Raw genomic sequence first — 19670 nt, 5'->3', positions numbered from 1 at the left:
TCCCACACCTGGACAACAACCCCTTGATAGCTTCAACTCCGGTAGTGCTCACCGCTAAAGACATTTGCAATAGAAGACACCCCGTGTGAAGAGAAGGAAAGGAGCACATACCAGTATTGTTGGATGCCGTGTTCACATTTATTTCTTCAATTTGGGGTAAAACGGTGTGAGAAATAGGGGAGGGTGGAGGTCTACTTCGTGGGAACTACGGGCTACGCCTGTAGTTCCCACAAAGTGGACCTCCACCCTCCCCTCTTTCTCACACCATTTTACCCCGAATTGAAGAAATAAATGTGAACACGGCATCCAATAATACTGGTATGTGCTCCTTTTCTTCTCTTCACACCGAGTATCTGTATACCGTATATACTCGAGTATAAGCCGACCCGAGTATAAGCCGAGACCCCTAATTTCAACCCAAAATCCCAGGAAAAGTTATTGACTCGAGTATAAGCCTAGGGTGGGAAATACATCATCCAGACCCGTCATTAACATCCTCATCATCATCACCGCCTGTCATCATCCAGACCCTCATCATCATCACCTGTCATCATCCCCTTGTCATCATCCCACACATCCCCCCCTTCAACATCCCCTTGTCATCATCCCCACCCCCCTTCATCATCCCCTTGTAATCATTCCACACCCCCCCTTCATCATCCCCTTGTCATCATCCCCACCCCCCTTCATGATCCCACACCCCCCCCTTCATCATCCTCTTGTCATCATCCCACACCCCCCCCCCCTTCATCATCCTCTTCTCATCATCCGCCCTCAGTGGTCTTCAACCTGCGGACCTCCAGAGGTTTCAAAACTACAACTCCCAGCAAGCCCGGGCAGCCATCGGCTGTCCGGGCTTGCTGGGAGTTGTAGTTTTGAAACCTCCGGAGGTCTGCAGGTTGTAGACCACTGCGGCCTTCGACATCATCCAGCCCCCTCTCACCCCCCTTTAGTTCTGTACAGTACTCACCTCCGCTCGGCGCTGGTCCGGTGCTGCAGGACTGTTCGGAGAGGAGGTGGTCCGGTGGGATAGTGGTTCCGGGCTGCTATCTTCACTGGGGGCGCCTCTTCCCCGCGCTTCCGGCCCGAAATAGAGGCGTTGCCTTGACAATGACGCAGAAGTACGTTGGCAATGAACGTACCTCTGCGTCGTTGTCAAGGCAACGTGACTATTCTGGGGCCGGGCCCGAAGCGCTTAGAAGAGGCCTCCCCGGTGAAGATAGCAGCCCGGAACCACTATCCCACCCGACGACCTCCTCACCGGACCAGCGCCGAGCGGAGGTGAGTACTGTACAGAACTAAAGGGGGGTGAGAGGGGGCTGGATGATGTCGAAGGCCGCAATGGTCTTCAACCTGCGGACCTTCGGAGGTTTCAAAACTACAACTCCCAGCAAGCCCGGACAGCCGATGGCTGCCCGGGCTTGCTGGGAGTTGTAGTTTTGAAACCTCTGGAGGTCCGCAGGTTGAAGACCACTGCGGGTCGATAGTTCACTCGAGTACAAGCCGAGGGGGGTGTTTTCAGCACGAAAAATCGTGCTGAAAAACTCTGCTTATACTCGAGTATATACGGTATTCATCTATGTATAAACCTCTTCCCCACTATTAAAAAAGGGGACATGTCGACAACAAACCTCTCCCTCCCCAGGCCTGCTGGCGCTGATGACCAGGAAAAGTACGACTAGGCATCCATGCTGCAAGCCGATAAGGGTAAGCGTGAGAGCGTCGACGGAGCAGCACTGGCAGAACTGTTGAACATTATTACTTTTAGACTAGAGTTTGCCTATTGCTGTGAGCATGCTTTTAAGCATCAGCACAAGTGTGATATCCTCGCTACGATTCATTACAGAGTGATATCACTATAGGACTAACACTTTGTATATATTGGACATTATTTATTCTTTTCAGCTACAGGGCATAAATCCTTAAAACACAGACTTAATGTGTGGGTCTGCCTTTATTTTTAACCTTTACCCGTATGAACAGCCTATTATTAATTCCTATTAATATCTTTTTTTTTTTATCATTAATTTTATAGATTTTTGCAACTCTTACGTATTGAACACAGCTGCAATAGCCCTGCAGTTAGTGCATTTTTCATCCGCATATTCAAAAATCGCTTTTTCCAGTATTGGCACATAAGCTAGTGTGTATAACAGTATCCTCTGTAATAAGGTTCATTTCTATGCCAAGCTTTATTTTTCTGTTGTCAAAAACCTTAGAAAAACTCATATGGCACTGAAGTTTCTCAATGCACTTATTTATTCCTATTTCCAAAAGGTGGTCCGGCGGCAGGATAGGTGTTTAAATTTTACTAGAAATTCGGAGCCTAAGAGAATTGTGAACATCAGATGTGAAACTCTGGAGACCCCAACGATCCCGAGAACAGAGATCCAAAACAGAGGTCCCAAATCTAGTCCTCAAGGCCCACCAACAGTTTAGTCAGTTTTTGAATTTTTCCCTGTTCTATTTCAAAGGAGTAGCTGAAAAAATTTGGAATGCTGGTGGAAGGAACAGAGCAGAAGTAAGCATGCAAGGCCAGCACTTCATTCTTTCTGTACATTGGCAAGGATGGGGGCATCTTCAGATTGGGCTCCTCTAAATTCGCCCTCTCTTCAACTTACTGGAACATAGCCCAGTTCCACACCCTACAAGCAAAGATTTGTCTCAAATGCACAATTTCAAATGATAAAGTAAGTAGAGAATCCAAAATGTTTCTGCTTTAGGATTGTATTCATAGAAATTTGCTGCTAAATAAGCACACACAGTGAAGTATGTGGCCAAACAGTCAGAACATTGTCTTGAACACATCGCAGCTCAAAGACGTATCAAGGACTGTTTATGATATGCTCATGAATGGGGACCTTGGTCTCCAACCTCTAAATCACATTCATGCGTTAAGAATATCTGTGCATAACTAGATAACATCCTTCTACACTGCTCAAAAAAACCATAAAGGGAACACTAGGATAACACATCCTAGATCTGAATGAATGAACTTATCGTATAAAATACTTTCGTCTTTACATAGTTGAATGTGCGACAACAAAATCACACAAACTATCAATGGAAATCAAATTTATCAACCCCTGGAGGTCTGGATATGGAGTCACACTCAAAATCAAAGTGGAAAACCACACTACAGGCTCATCCAACTTTATGTAATGTCCTTAAAACAAGTCAATATGAGGCTCAGTAGGGTGTGTGGCCTCCACGTGCCCGTATGACATCCCTACAACGCCTGGGCAAGCTCCTGATGAGGTGGCGTATGGTCTCCTGAGGGATGTCCTCCCAGAACTGGACTAAAGCATCCGCCAACACCTGGACAGTTTGTGGTGCAACATGGCGTTGGTGGATGGAGCGAGACATGATGTCCCAGATGTGCTCAATCGGATTCAGGTCTGGGGAACGGGCGGGCTAGTCCATAGCATCAATGCCTTCCTCTTGAAGGAACTGCTGACACACTCCAGCCACATGAGGTCTACCATTGTTTTGCATTAGGAGGAACCCAGGGCCAACTGCACCAGCATATGGTCTCAGAAGGGGTCTGAGGATCTCATCTTGGTACCTAATGGCAGTCAGGCTACCTCTGGCAAGAACATGGAGGGCTGTGCGACCCCCCAAAGAAATTCAACCCAACACCATTACTGACCCACCGTCAAACCAGTCATACTGGAGGATGCTGAAGGCAGCAGAACGCTCTCCACGGCATCTCCAGACTGTCACATCTGTGATATGTTCTCAGTGTGAACCTGCTTTCATCTGTGAAGAGCACAGGGTGCCAGTGGTGAATTTGCCAATCTTGGTGTTCTCTGGCAAATGCCAAACATCCTGCAACGTGTTGGGCTCAGGGATGTGGAATTCCTATCGCCCGACGCCCAGGACATGCAGTTCCAGCCAGCGAGCAGGTGAATTTTTCAGGCCCTTAGTCCTGCTTCGGGCAAGTAGGGCCGGACCTAAAAGCCCCCGACAAGCACGGCAGCACTCAGAGGAGTGTATGGAGCAGGCTCCGGACTCAAGCCTGCTCCATACTCTGCAGCCCCCAGATGATTCCTGTAGCTGGGGGCCGCCGCTAATAGCGAGCATGCGGCGATCCCCACGGCTGGCTATTAACCCTTTAGATAAAGGGACATGAGAATGCTCCCTGGTGGGGTGTATTGCCCCCCCCCCCTCCCCCTGCAGCGTGATCACGGGGTGGGGGTGGGGGTGCAATCCACTAATCCGGAGGGCTTACCTCTGTTCCCTGGTGTCCGTGGCTCGGTGATTGATAGAGCCTGGCTGGACTAGGCTCTATAAATGGATCACAGAGCACACAGATCAATGGAGTTCAATAGAACTCTATTGATCTGCATGAGGAATCTAATGATCCCTCATAAAAGTCCCCTAAGGGACTAAGAAAGTGTAAAAAAAAAAAAAAAAATGATATATACATTATACTACAACATAGAGGTAAAAAGAAATGAAGCACTCACCAGGTCTTGATAGAAGACGCTAACTCTTTATTGGTTTTTAGCGTGCATAGATTTTGTACATGTGGGGAGAGCGGATAGATGGAGCTGGTTTGGGGAGAGGGAATGGGCGACGGTCCGTTATCGCGCTTGCGCGCTTCGTAACGGACCGTCGCACATTCCTTCTCCCCCACCCAGCTCCATCTATCCGCTCTCCCCACATGTACAAAATCTATGCACGCTAAAAACCAATAAAGAGTTAGCGTCTTCTATCAAGACCTGGTGAGTGCTTCATTTCTTTTTACCTCTATATTGTAGTACACTGTGGACTTTCTTGTATGTGAGCACCGGGATGGTCAGTTCAGCCTAAACAGCCCAGCGAGGTAAATTTATTATGTGGTGCTGCAGTGCCGGGTAAAAATCTCTGGATAATGGACTGGACGTACGTACGTACGTACGTACGTATGTATATATATATATATATATATATATATATATATATATATATATTATTTTTTTTTTTTATTATGCATATGTTTTAATAAGGTTAAAAGACACGCATAAACCCCTTCAATATTAAAAGTTCAAATCACCCACTTTTCCCTATATAAAAACATGTAAAACATAAAAATAAACATATTTGGTATAGCTGTGTGCATAACTATTCAAACTATTAAAATATAACATTATGTATCCCGTACGGTAAATAACATAAATGTAAAAAAAAAAAAAAAAAAAAATACAGAATTGCAATTTTTATAATATCCCAGAAAAAAAAAGCAATTAAGGGTCTATTCATACATTCAGTATTCTGTTCATATTTGATGCAAAGGACTTCAAGTAATTCAGTTTACATTTAAATCTGCAGCAGAAAATCCTATGCATCAAATCTGCACAGAATACTGTACCCGACAATAGACCCTAAAAAGTCAGATCAATACCAAAATGGTTCCGATACAAAAAAAAAAAAAAAAAAAAGAAATTTGCCCTCATACAGCCTTGTATACGAAAAAAAAAAATTATAAAAAGCTACAGGGGTCAGAAAAAGGTAATTTAAAATTTTTTAAAGAAGTTCAGAATTTTTTTTTAAGTTAGTAAAACCATGACAAACGATACAAATCTGGTATTGCTGTAATCAGGCGGCCTAAAGTATCAAAATAACATGTTAGCTGACCACAAGGTAAATGGCGTAGAAAAGAAAACCACCAAATTTGCAGAATTATCTTTTACTATTTCAATTTCACTTCACCAATATTTTATTTTTGTTTCGGAGCATATGTTATGGAAAAATTTAGAGGTATTATTATAGTAGTTATTTATGGCTATTATAGGGCGAGGAGGAAAAAAAAAAAAAGAGAGAGAGTAAAAGCGAAAATTGCCCAGGACAAGTGGATCGCCATGAGGGACAAGTAGATTTTGCTCCGTTTTAGTCCCTTGGGAAAGTAGTTTTTTAATGAAATTTCCACACCCCCTGGGGCTGTAAGCACAACCCCCACCTGTGAATGTCGGGCCCTCATATACCACCCTCATGGAGTCTGTTTCTGACCATTTGAGTGGACACATGCACATTTGTGGCCTGCTGGAGGTCATTTTGCAGGGCTCTGACAGTGCTTCTCCTGCTCCTCCTTGCACAAAGGCAGAGGTAGCGGTCCCGCTGCTGGGTTGTTGCCCTCCTACGGCCTCCTCCACATCTCCTGATGTACTGGCCTGTCTCCTGGTAGCGCCTCCATGCTCTGGACACTACGCTGACAGACACCGCAAACCTTCTTGCCACAGCTCACATTGATGTGCCATCAAGGATGAGCTGCACTACCTGAGCCACTCGTGCGGGTTGTAGACTCCGTCTCATTCTACCACTAGAGTGAAAGCACTGCCAGCATTCAAAAGTGACCAAAACATCAGCCAGGAAGCATAGGAACTGAGAAGTGGTCTGTGGTCACCTGCAGAACCACTCCTTTATTGAGGGTGTCTTGCTAATTGCCTATAATTTCCACCTGTTGTCTGTTCCATTTGCACAACAGCATGTGAAATTGATTGTCAATCAGTGTTGCTTCCTGAGTGGACAGTGTGATATCACAGAAGTGTGATTGAGTTGGAGTTACATTGTGTTGTTTAAGTGTTCCCTTTATTTTTTTGAGCAGTGTATGAATAACTCTAATTCCCCAAGTCATATGATGTCCACGCAGTCTGTTTGCAATGAAAGAAGATCTGTGCAGCAACGAAGCTTTACCAAACACCATCCAACTTATTACGTTTCATAACAAACTTTCACACCACATCAAAATTTGTCGAACTATTTCACATCACATCTTGTTTTATTCTGGGGCATTAGAGGACAGGAAGTCCTCTGTATCTGACATGAAGCGCACTATTGTACTAGTAATGAAATAGGCCACCATTCACGTGTCCTCGCAATAACAAATTATCAAGCTAAGCCCCACATTACAGGGATGTCATTTGAGGCTTAAACTCAGAACATATAAAACCTTTAGCTTCCAATAAACAGATAAACTCTACCAACTCTCCCCCACGATTTCAACAGGACTGACCCAAACAATCCATATGAATGGCGGCCATCCAATTGATGGCAGATGTCCGTAGAGATAAGGGTAGCACATGCTTCATCCTTTTGTTCTCGTGGAGATAGGCCAGCCCCGGAAAACATACATATTCAGCCATGTCTGCATGTGTAGGAAGGGGGGGGGGAGGGAATTGAGAGACTAAATTGTTGGCCAAACAAGTGTTTGTCCCACAATTATCTTATATATCCAGCTTTATTCTACAATTACCTTGTCTGGCCGTTAAATATCTTTATATGGCTTCTTAAAGCTCTGCCGGCATCATTGTACAGAAATGGTCATCCCTCACTGTCCTCAATGGGGTTCACAATCTTAACCCCTTAAGGACCAGGCCAATTTTCACTGTAGGACCAGAGCATTTTTTTTTTTTTTACACATCTGACCACTGTCACTTTAAGCATTAATAACTCTGGGATGCTTTTACCTTTCATTCTAATTCCGAGACAGTTTTTTCGTGACATATTCTACTTTATGTTAGTGGAAAAATTTTGTCGATACTTGCATCATTTCTTGGTGAAAAATTCCAAAATTTTATGAAAAAATTGAAAACATTGCATTTTTCTAACTTTGAAGCTCTCTGCTTGTAAAGAAAATAGACATTTCAAAAAAATTATATATTGATTCACATATACAATATGTCTACTTTATGTTTGCATCATAAAGTTGACATGTTTTTAATTTTGGAAGACATCAGAGGGCTTCAAAGTATAGCAGCATTTTTGCAATTTTTCACAACATTTTCAAAATCTGACTTTTTCATGGACCAGTTCAGGTTTGAAGTGGATTTGAAGGGTCTTCCTATTAGAAATACCCCACAAATGACACCATTATAAAAACTGCACCCCTAAAAGTATTCAAAATGACATTCAGTAAGTGTGTTAACCCTTTAGGTGTTTCACAGGAATAACAGCAAAATAAAGGAGAAAATTCAAAATCTTCATTTTATACACTCGCATGTTCTTGTAGACCCAGTTTTTGAATTTTTACAAGAGGTAAAAGGAGACAAATCCTCAAAATGCGTAACCCAATTTCTCTCGAGTAAGAAAATACCTCATATGTGTATGTCAAGTGTTCGTCGGGCGCTGTAGAGGGTTCAGAAGGGAAGGAGCAACAATGGGATTTTGGAGAGTGAGTTTTTCTGAAATGGTTTTTGGGGGGGCATGTCACATTTAGGAAGCCCCTATGGTGCCAGAACAGCAGAAAACCCCCACATGGCATACCATTTTGGAAACTACACCCCTCAAGGCACATAACAAGGGGTCCAGTGAGCCTTAACACCCCACAGATGTTTGATGACTTTTTGTTAAAGTCGGATGTGTAAATGAAAAAAAATATTTTTTCCACTAAAGTGCAGTTTTTTCCCCAAATTTACCATTTTTATAAAAGGGTAATGGGAGAAAATGCCCCCCAAAATTTGTAACCCCATCTCTTCTGAGTATGGAAACACCCCATGTTAGGATGTAAAATGCTTTGCGGGCAAACAACAATGCTCAAAAGAGAGTCACATTTGGCTTTTTGAAAGCAAATTTTGCAGAAATGGTTTATGGGGGGCATGCCGCATTTAGGAAGCCCCTATGGTGCCAGAACAGCAAAAAATAAATAAAATAATTTTTTTATATTACAAAAAAAACACACATGGCATACTATTTTGGAAACTACACCCCTAAAGGAACGTAACAAGGGGTACAGTGAGCCTTAACACCTCACAGGTATTTCACAACTTTTTGTTAAAGTTGGATGTGTAAATGAAAAAAAAAAATTCTCACTAAAATGCTGGTTTTTCCCCAAATTTTACATTTTTACAAGGGGTAATAGGAGAAACTTACCCCCAAAATTTGTAACCCCATTTCTTCTGAGTATGGAAATACCCCATGTGTGGACGTCAAGTGCTCTGCTGGTGCACTACAATGCTCAGAAGAGGAGGAGCGCCATTAAGTTTTTGGAAAGGGAATTTGTTTGGAATGGAAGTCGGGGGCCATGTGTGTTTACAAAGCCCCCCGTGGTGCCAGAACCGTGGACCCCCCACATGTGACCCCATTTTGGAAACTACACCCCTCACAGAATTTAATAAGGGGTGCAGTGAGTATTTACACCCCACTGGCATTTGACAGATCTTTGGAACAGTGGGCTGAGCAAATGCAAAATTACATTTTTCATTTTCACGGACCACTGTTCCAGAAATCTGTCAGACACCTGTGGGGCATAAATGCTCACTGTACCCCTTATTACATTCCGTGAGGGGTGTAGTTTCCAAAATGGAGTCACATGTGGGGGGGGGGTCCATTGTTCTGGCACTATGGGGGCTTTGTAAACACACGTGGCCTTCAATTCGACAAATTTTCTCTTCAAAATCCCAATGGCACTCCTTCTCTTCTGAGCATTGTAGTTCGCCCTCAGAGCACTTTACATCCACAAATGGGGTTACAAATTGTGAGGGGCATTTTTCCTATTTTCCCCAGCATTTTAGTGAATAATTATTATTATATTTTTTTTATTTTCCCATCCAACTTTAATGAAAATTTACCCAACACCTGTGGGATGTTAAGGCTCACTATACCCCTTGTTACATTCCGTGGAGGGGTGTAGTTTCCAAAATGGGGTCACATGTGGGTATTTATTTTTTTGCGTTTATGGCAGAACCGCTGTAAAATCAGCCACCCCTGTGCAAATCACCAATTTAGGCCTCAAATGTACATGGTGCGCTCTCACTCCTGAGCCTTGTTGTGCGCCCACAGAGCATTTTAAGCCCACATATGGGGTATTTCCATACTCAGGAGAAATTGCGTTACAAATTTTGGGGGTCTTTTTTTCCTTTTACCTCTTGTGAAAATAAAAAGTAAAGGGCAACACCAGCATGTTAGTGTAAAACATTTTTTATTTTTATTTATTTATTTATTTATTTATTTTACACAGGCTGGTGTAGACCCCGAATTTTCCTTTTCATAAGGGGTAAAAGGAGAAAAAGCCCCCCAAAATTTGTAGTGTAATTTCGCCCAAGTACGGAAATACCCCATATGTGGCCCTAAACTGTTTCCTTGAAATACGACAGGGCTCCGAAGTGAGAGAGCGCCATGTGCACTTGAGGACTAAATTAGGGATTGCATAGGGGTAGACATATGGGTGTTCTACGCCAGTGGTTCCCAAACAGGGTGCCTCCAGCTGTTTCTAAACTCCCAGCATGCCTGGACAGTCAATGGCTGTCCGGAAATGGTGGGAGTTTTTGTTTTGCAACAGCTGGAGGCTCCGTTTTGGAAACACTGCTGAACAATAGGTTTTTCATTTTTATTGGGGGGGGGGGGCAGTGTAAGGGGGTGTATATGTAGTGTTTTACCCTTTATTATGTGTTAGTGTAGTGTAGTGTTTTTATGGTACATTCGCACTGGCGGGTTACAGTGAGCTTACTGCTAGGAGTTTGCGCTGCAGCAAAAAATTTGCTGCAGCTCATACTTGAAGCAGGAAACTTACTGTAAACCTGCCTGTGTGAATGTACCCTGTACGTTAACATGGAGGGGGGGGGGGGGAGGTGGCAAACCTCCAGCTGTTTCAAAACTACAACTCCCAGCATGTACTGACAGACCGTGCATGCTGGGAGTTGTACTTTTGCAACAGCTGGAGGCACACTGGTTGGAAAACCTGCAGTTAGGTTCTGTTACCTAACTCGGTATTTTCCAACCAGTGTGCCTCCAGCTGTTGCAAAACTACAACTCCTAGCATGTACTGATCGTCGAAGTGCATGCTGGGAGATGTAGTTATGCAACAGCTAGAGGTATGTAACTACAACTCCCAGCATGCTGAGACAGCTGTTTGTGCATGCTGGGATTTGCAGTTTTGCAACATCTGGAGGTCTACAGTTTAGAGACCACTGCCCAGTGATTTCCAAACTGTGACCCTCCAGATGTTGCAAAACTTCAAATGTCAGCATGCCCAGACAGCAAACTGCTATGTGGGCATGCTGGGAGTTGTAGTTTTGCAACATCTGGAGGGCAACAGTGTAGAGACCACTGTATAATGGTCTTAAACTGTAGTCCCCTAGATGTTGCTAAGCAACTTACCGGCTTCCATCGGATCCAGGGAGCCGTCCTCTTCTGCCGCACGACATGCCGCCAGCGCCAATCGTCGCCCGCAGCCGTCGCTGATAGGTAAATGGACTTCGGCGCCGGTCCTCCCTCTTTTCCCCGTCCTGCCCGGCCTATTGTGGGTGGGCAGAATGGGGAAAACTAAAGTAAAGCCCCCTGCCCCCGATCTGCTATTGGTGGTCGCATCTAGACCACCAATAGCAGGCATAGGAGGGGACATGATTACAGCTGAAGCAGACAGGACGAGTTTGGCTCCCGCCCAGGGGACTACGTATAGGCCAACATATCCTAACCATAGCTGTAGAAAAGGAATTTGTTACAGCATGGCGAGAAAGAAAAATGTTATCACATATAACGTCTTGCCACATAAAATATCTGATGACAAGTTCCCTTTAAGAGCAGGACACTTGAGGTGAGCTGGCCATATGGATAAGGTCTCATTCATATATGAAGCTGCACAATGACTGGCAATCAATGAGATCGGTGATTGTTTAATGAGCCTACACACAGAACAATCTGTTACAGGCCACATGAAACATCACTGGATCGTTCGGCCAGCCCTTTTATTTTATCAATATTATCATTGTTTGTTGCAAACTAACAGATAAACAATGTGATGTGCGGCCGAAGATTATGAATTTTTTGGCTACAAAAAAAAAGTTTGATCAACCAATGAATGTTGTTTTTCAGGTGATCGCTGGCCATTTTACACCGGCTGAGTACTGGTTGAATGAGCGTTCATAGGAGCTTATTGAGTTAAAAATCGGGCCGTGTAGAAGGGCCTTTAAAGGGGTTCTCCGGCCCTTTGGATAGGGGATAAGATGTCTGACCGCAAGGGTCCCGCCGCCGGGTGCTGACCACGGGGCCGGAGTATTGTGACGTCACAACTTCGCCCCTATGTAAAATCACGACGCGCCCCCGCTATGCAAGTCTATGGGAGGGGGCGTGACGGCTGTCACGCCCCCTCCCATAGACTTGCATAGCGGGGGGGGGGGTTGATATCGGGGGGTGATATTGCGGGGGGCGGAGTCGTGACATCAGAATATTCCGGCCCCATGGTCGGCACCCGGCAGTTTTTGAGCTGGCAGCGTGGCGTGAAGCTCAAAGAGGCGGGTGCCGAATGCAAGATTACGGGGGTCCCCAGCGGCGGGACCCCTGCGGACAGACCTTTTATCCCTATCCTTTGGATAGGGGATAAGATGTCTTAGGGCCGGGGGAGTACCCCTTTAAAGCCCTCCTACACGAAGTCTGCTGCTAAAGCAGCAACACTAACTGCAAATGCCATGATTATCAGCATTCACAGATCACCCTACTGTAGAAACATTATTATTGATCAAGATAAAAAGAACATTGGGGGGAGATGTATGAAACTGTGCACCTTGGATAAAAGAGATCCAGACTCCGTAGAGGCGTAGACAGTGAAGTTTGTGAATGGGACTAGGTCAGATGCCTCTTATTTCCATCAAAGGTCACTTCAGGATATTAAGATCTCTGTTACATTAAATGGTAGGAGAGATCTGGAAAATTCACTAATAATCCTAAGTAAAGTCATAGAACTGTCTGGTTAACCCATTAGATTCGGAAACCTCACCCAGTGGTTGTATCTGCATAGGACATCACTAAACGTTCCTTTCCTTAATATAAAGTTGCACACATCAAATGGCAGAAGTAAACATCTGGCAATTACATATCCATTCATGCTTTGGTAAGAGAAGACAAAAAGCTTTCTCTCTACAAGTAACACGATTAGTTCTGACTATTCCATAGTCCCCGGGGGAAGAAGGACTCCAGAACTGGATACTGTCTGTGGGCATCATAAGTGGAAGTGCTTGCTTATATGGTAGAGAATTGCTTCATAAAGCAGAATATACATTCAGTACATTATCTCAGGAATGTGACCTTCCATAAGACTTGATGCCGTTACTTTAGCACAAATGTGAGGTTTTGCTCTCTGGTTGAAAAACTGATGACGCAGAGAATTTTATTTTATTTATGGACTTCCAGTCGATCTCGAAATCTGGAGCTAGTAATGTCTATATGACTGACCTAGCAAATAAAGTGTTAAAAGTTATTCCCTATACGAAAGGATAGCGGGGGCTAAGTACAGTGGTCCTCTCACCCCTTGGACCACAAGGACAGAGGTCCGTAATGAAAGGACTGAAATGCTCAGACTTCTCTCCATTCATCTCTATCCTGTGGGTAGGTTATACATATTAAGTTTGGGACAAGCCTTTTAAAAGACTAGGAATATTCAGGTCCCCTAGAAATAGGAAGGACAAGACAGTAAATAATACATTTTCCAAAACTGGAAGGGGTACTCTGCCCCTAGACATCTTATCCAAAGGATAGGGAATAAGATGTCTGATCGCGGGGTCTGGCTTTTCGGACCCCCGCAATCTCTGTGCAGCACCCAGAGACCAAACCCCCGAGATCAGACATCTTATCCCCTATCCTTTGGATAGTGTTTAAAGGGGGTTATCCAGGAAAAACTTATATATCTCCACTGGCTCCAGAAAGTTAAACAGATTTGTAAATTACTTCTATTAAAAAAATGTTAATCCTTTCAGTACTTATGAGCTGCTGAAGTTGAGTTGTTCTTTTCTGTCTAAGTGCTCTCTTATGACACTTGTCTCGGGAACCACCCAGTATAGAAGCAAATCCCCATAGCAAACATCTTCTAAACTGGGCAGTTCCTGAGACAAGCAGAGATGTCAGCAGAGAGCACTGTTGCCATACAGAAAAGAACTCAACTTCAGCAGCTGATAATTATTGAAAGGATTAAGATTTTTTTAATAGACGTAATTTACAAATCTGTTTAACTTTCTAGAGCCAGTTGATATAGAAAAAAAAAAAAAATTTTTTTTCCTGGAATACCCCTTTAAGATGTCCAGAAGCGGAGTACCCCTTAAAGAATATTTTGTCCTCATTGTTTAAAAAAGGAAACAAATAATAAACAAAGAAGAAATTATGATGGCACTCGCCTATTAAAACGTGTACTTTATTGCTTCATTTAAAAAGGTGCAGGCTCATGGCTGAACAGGAACAAAAATCGCAGCAGCCGTAGCTGCAACGGGGTGATGGCCATCATAATTTCTTCTTTGTGTCTATTTCATGAAAGCTATTTTTATACTAATGTGCACCCCTATTGGTTTTTCTTCCCAGCTCTCCCCCACTCACTAGGTAATTTTTACCATTATTTGGGCTGTTTTTTTGTACCGAATTGGTGGTGCCACCCCGCTATTCCTCAGTATATAAAATAAATAATAAAAATTGTACATCCGCAAAAATGTATAACATTCTGTAATCACGTTCTCATAATGGGGTACTGAGTACAGAATAATAGGGACAAAACTTTTTTTTTAATGTTTCCGAATACATTGTGTGACCCCTAAATTTTCTGTTCTCATTACTTTGAAGGGGTATTTCAGGAAAAAAAAATTATATATCTCAACTGGCTCCAGAAAGTTAAACAGATTTGTAAACTACTTCTATTAAAAAAACGTAATCCTTCCAATAATTATCAGCTGCTGAAGTTGAGTTGTTCTTTTCTGTCTGGCAACAGTGCTCTCTGCTGACATCTCTGCTTGTCTCGGGAACTGCACAGAGTAGAAGAGGTTTACTATGGGGATTTGCTTCTACTCTGGACAGTTCCCGAGACACATGTCATCAGAGAGCACTTAGACAGAAAAGAACAACTCAACTTCAGCAGCTCATAAGTACTGAAAGGATTAAGATGTATATTTTTTTTTTATAGAAGTAATTTACAAATCTGTTTAACTTTCTGGAGACAGTTGATATCCAGGTTTCCTGGATAACCCCTTTAAGAGCCTTACATTGAAGGACCAGTCAGGAGGATATGTCCTCATTTGGCTATATGATACATTGCTATTAGGCTGTGATTGTAAAAGAAATAAAAAATGATAAAACAATACATTCAAATTTTTTTTCCTTTTATTTAATTTATTTATTTTTAATACCTTTGTAATCGACTCCCTACTCTTTCAGCCTTCCTCAGTTGAATGAAGCCCTATGTATACGTTTGGCATATACGCCTTTTTGTCATGTCATAATGTGTATGGAGGCCTCGGGAGAGAGAAGGATTGGGCATGTTGGATTTCAACTACTTGATCCTTTTGTTCTTTGGGGGATAACCTGTCCAACAGAGGCGTCAGGCTGCGGCTTCACTTAAAGGGGTACTCCGGAGGAAAATATTTTTTCTTTTTAAATGAACTGGTGTCAGAAAGTTAAACAGATTTGTAAATTACTTTTATTAAAAAATCTTTATCCTTCCAGTACTTATTAGCAGCTGTATGCTACAGAGGAAATTCTTTTCTTTTTTTAAATTTCTTTTTTGTCTTGTCCACAGTGCTCTCTGCTGACACCTGATGCCCGTATCAGGAACTGTCCAGAGCAGGAGAAAATCCTCATAGCAAACCTGTGCTGCTCTGGACAGTTCCTGACATGGACAGAGGTGTCAGCAGAGAGCACTGTGGACAAGACAAAAAAGAAATTCAAAAATAAAATAATTTCCTCTGTAGTATACAGCTGCTAATAAGTACAGAAAGAATTAAGATTTTTAAATAGAAGCCATCCACAAATCTGTTTAACTTTCTGGCACTAGTTCATTAAAAAGAAAAAAAAGTTTTCCACTGCAGTACCCCTCTTTAAACTTCATACTCAGCCGTGCATTCATGTGTATGGAGGGATCGGGAAAAATTGTTGTCAGATAAATAAGCGTTCATGCAGGCGCTCTCTCATGTGTATCAAGGGATCGGGAGAGCTTGCCCTCAGATGAATGAGCGTTCCTTTAGAGGCTCTCATGTGTAAGGTTTATTTTAGCGTATAGAGGCAGAGAAGAACATGGTGAAGTGGTATAGATTAAAGGAGAGGACTTAAAGGCACTGGCCAGGGTTTGGAAGTAAATGTTCTGAACGCTGTTTTCGCGCTGCGGGGAGGGCACGCCCCTCAATGCAAGTCTATGAGAGGGCCCCTCCCATAGACTTGCATCGAGGGGCGTGTGTGACATCACAAGGGGCTGACCGTGCAGCGTGGAAATACAGTTCGGAACATTAACTTCCAAACGCTGGCCAGTGGAGTACCCCTTTAATGACATATTGGGGATTCTTGATTGTAGGGGAAATGTTGCAGTAAGCAGGTAAACTACATAATCTGAATGATGGCCATATACAGGGAGATCATCTGATAGATGTATTAAGGTCTGCAGACAGGAAACTTATCAGATTGGGTAGATCAAAGCCAAACACCGTCCTATATTTAATCACATCCCCACTAGACATTTAATAGGAGACATAAAGCCGTACACATGGGTCTATTCACTGACAGGGTAATGGGATTGGTCACACAAGGACACTGCGTACTCTTACTAATATATTAGATTTCTATATTCACTGCATATAAAAAAATTAAAAATTGAAAAAAAACTTTGATACACATGGGTGGCCGTAAGGCAGTTTCCCAACCAGGGTGCCTCCAGCTGTTGCAAAGCTACAACTCCCAGCATGCCCAGACAGCTGAAGGCTATGTTCATATGGTAATCATGTCCAATCCCTCCCATGTCATATCCATCCCCCCCCTCCCAATTCATGTCGGGGCTTGGGGGGTGGGCGGGACATATATGCACATACACATGTGGCCTGGCACCATATTACTCACAGTCACACACAGGGGTCAGGTGTGGAGCCATGCCACCGCCGAACTTCAAAAGCAAGGCAATCACACGATTCGTAATCGCAAATGGCTAATATCGTGATTTAGCGAAAGTAGAGAAAAAAGGAAGCTCAACCAGTTGTAGATCGCCCAACAAGTCCTAGTGTTAAAGGCCATATGTGGCCAAAAACAACTTATCCCCTATCCTGTGGATAGGGGATAAGTTTTTGATCGCAGGGGGTCCAACCTCCAACTGCTGGCACCCCTCCTCCATGTAGTTCTATGGAAGAGGTGGGGGAGCAGCATTCGTGCACAGACATTTTGCCAGATTAATAAAGCCTAAACCATGAACAGTCCAACATGTTACAACAGTCTATAATGTGCTCTAAAACACTAAGGCGTTCCAGAGAAAATAGTTTCAAAATCTGCTAGAAACTGGGCTTTGAATCACCAGGAAGGTCTCAGTCAGCTGCCTTACACCCTGCCGGTGCATTGCCGTAGAATGAGATTTGCCGTAGAATGAGATGCTCTGCCTCCATCACATCCTATTGGCTCACTCTTGTCACGTGACATATTTAAACATCACGCATCGATGCGCACAGCAGTCTCAGTTTGGCTATCACAGGGAGAGGATCTCCTATCCTTGTGATTGCTGAAGCTGTACGGAGCTCTCATGGCCTCTGTGGGTCGACAGAAGTTCACACATGTACGCAGCTCATACGGCTGCCTCATATACATTTACTCTATTACATGTACTGTTGATCCACAGCGCTATAGGGATCCCTATGCCCGATGGCGCTGTCATCAGTGTGCGTCCCCGCGAGCGCCCCACGCCCGCAGCTCTACTCCCCGTCCCGTTAACGCTCAGGGAGCGGGGAACAGAAAGTAGAGCATCGGGCGCAGCTAAAGTACTACTGTGCATGCGCAGCACTACGCAAATAACTTTACCTGCGCCCGATGCTCTACTTTCTGTTCCCCGCTCCCTGAGCGTTAACGGGACGGGGAGTAGAGCTGCGGGCGTGGGGCGCTCGCGGGGACGCACACTGATGACAGCGCCATCGGGCATAGGGATCCCTATAGCGCTGTGGATCAACAGTACATGTAATAGAGTAAATGTATATGAGGCAGCCGTATGAGCTGCGTACATGTGTGAACTTCTGTCGACCCACAGAGGCCATGAGAGCTCCGTGCAGCTTCAGCTATCACAGGGAGAGGAGATCCTCTCCCTGTGATAGCCAAACTGAGACTGCTGTGCGCATCGATGCGTGATGTTTAAATATGTCACGTGACAAGAGTGAGCCAATAGGATGTGATGGAGGCGGACCATCTCATTCTATGGCAAATCTCATTCTACGGCAATGCATCGGGCTTAAATCAACTGGTGCCAGAAAGTTAAACAGATTTGTAAATTACTTCTATTAAAAAATATCAGGAAATGTCCAGAGCAGCATAGGTTTGCTATGGGGATTTTCTCCTGCTCTGGACAGTTCCTGATACGGGCATCAGGAATCAGCAGAGAGCACTGTGGACAAGACAAAAAAGAAATTCAAAAAGAAAAGAATTTCCTCTGTGGTATACAGCTGCTAATAAGTACAGGAAGGATTATTTTAATAGAAGTAATTTACAAATCTGTTTAACTTTCTGGCACCAGTTGATAAAAATAAAAATTATAATTTTCCATCGGAGTACCCCTTTAAGGGTCTATTCACACATACAGTTACCTGCGCAGATTGGATGTGCAGGATTTGAAGCTGGATTCAGGCATTAAGTTTACATTAAAATCTGCAGCATAAAATCTGCGCAGAATCCGGTTGTGTGAACAGAGCATAAAGCAGTGTTTTCGCAACAGGGTGCTTCCAGCCATTGGCTGTCCGGGCATGCTGGGAGTTGTAGTTTTGCAACAGCTGGAGACAAGGTTACCAAGTGCCAGCTCTATTGCACATAGCACATCCAGCTGCTGCTTAAAAAAAGACTACATCTCCCAGCATGCCCCGGGAGACGCAGGTCACTGCAGATCATAGACCACCGCACAATCACTGAGCGCAAAGCACGCCGGGACATGTAGTCCGGTAACAGCTGGAGAGTGAGAGATTTGTTACAGTGCTACGTCACTCACCACATCCCGGGCCTTCCCGCTGAACTCTCCCCGCGGCCGGTTCTTCTTCAGTATGTCAGTCTCCGGTAGGGACACCCCGAGCGCTTTATTCCGTGTCTTTACTGTTTTCACACTGGCTCTGAATAGCAAAGTGATGTCAGCTGCCATCTTGACAGCGCCGCGTCATCACTCTGTACAGCCTCCAAATGCTTCCGGCCGGAATGTCGAGTAGGGAGAGAAACGTTCCGCCTAGCAGAGAGTCCGCCCCTCATTCTGCGCGGTGATGTGTATACAGCTGCAGGATTAGGAACTATACCAGTGTTTCCCAACCAGGGTGCTTCTAGCTGTTGCAAAACTACAACTCCCAGCATGCCTGGACAGCCGAAGGCTGTCCAGGCATGCTGGGAGTTGTAGTTTTGCAACAGCTGGAGGGTCCCTGGTTAGGAAGCACTGAATTAAACAATCCGCTAAACAATCCAATCATTCTTTTTAAAAAAAAAATGTATTATACATTTTTTCAAATTAATTAGATTTAAAAAAAAAATCAGCCTAATTTGTACCCTTCAATTTGGCGTAAATGGGACTTTTTGATGGTTTCATTTTCCTTTTTTTTTTTTGTGATGTGACCAAAAAATTGCAATTCTGGTGTTATTTTTTCCTTTTTTTTCGTTACACCATTTACCGTAAGGCTGGGTTCACACCACGTTTTTCAAATACGGTAACCGTATATGGTTTTCCATAAAAAAACGTAAAAAACGTAACGACAGTATCCGAAACCGTATGCATAGAGAATGCATTGTAAACCGTA

At 43.8% G+C, this 19670-nt stretch overlaps 1 protein-coding gene across 1 annotated transcript in view; it reads right to left on the bottom strand.

Moving 5' to 3' along the window:
- Window positions 1-19056, bottom strand: part of STX18 (syntaxin 18) — a 211789-nt gene extending 192733 nt beyond the window's left edge. The window contains exon 1 of the mRNA XM_056555133.1: window positions 18884-19056. Within this exon, the coding sequence (XP_056411108.1) occupies window positions 18884-19030 (147 nt within the window). The 5' untranslated portion in view covers window positions 19031-19056. The remainder of the gene's footprint in view (window positions 1-18883) is intronic.
- Between the last annotated feature and the right edge of the window lie 614 nt (window positions 19057-19670).

The sequence above is a fragment of the Hyla sarda genome, chromosome 1 (genome assembly GCF_029499605.1).
Source record: "Hyla sarda isolate aHylSar1 chromosome 1, aHylSar1.hap1, whole genome shotgun sequence".
Lineage (NCBI taxonomy): Eukaryota > Metazoa > Chordata > Amphibia > Anura > Hylidae > Hyla > Hyla sarda.
Note: the sequence above shows the minus strand (reverse complement) of the source record. Positions and strands in the feature narration are given on the sequence as shown.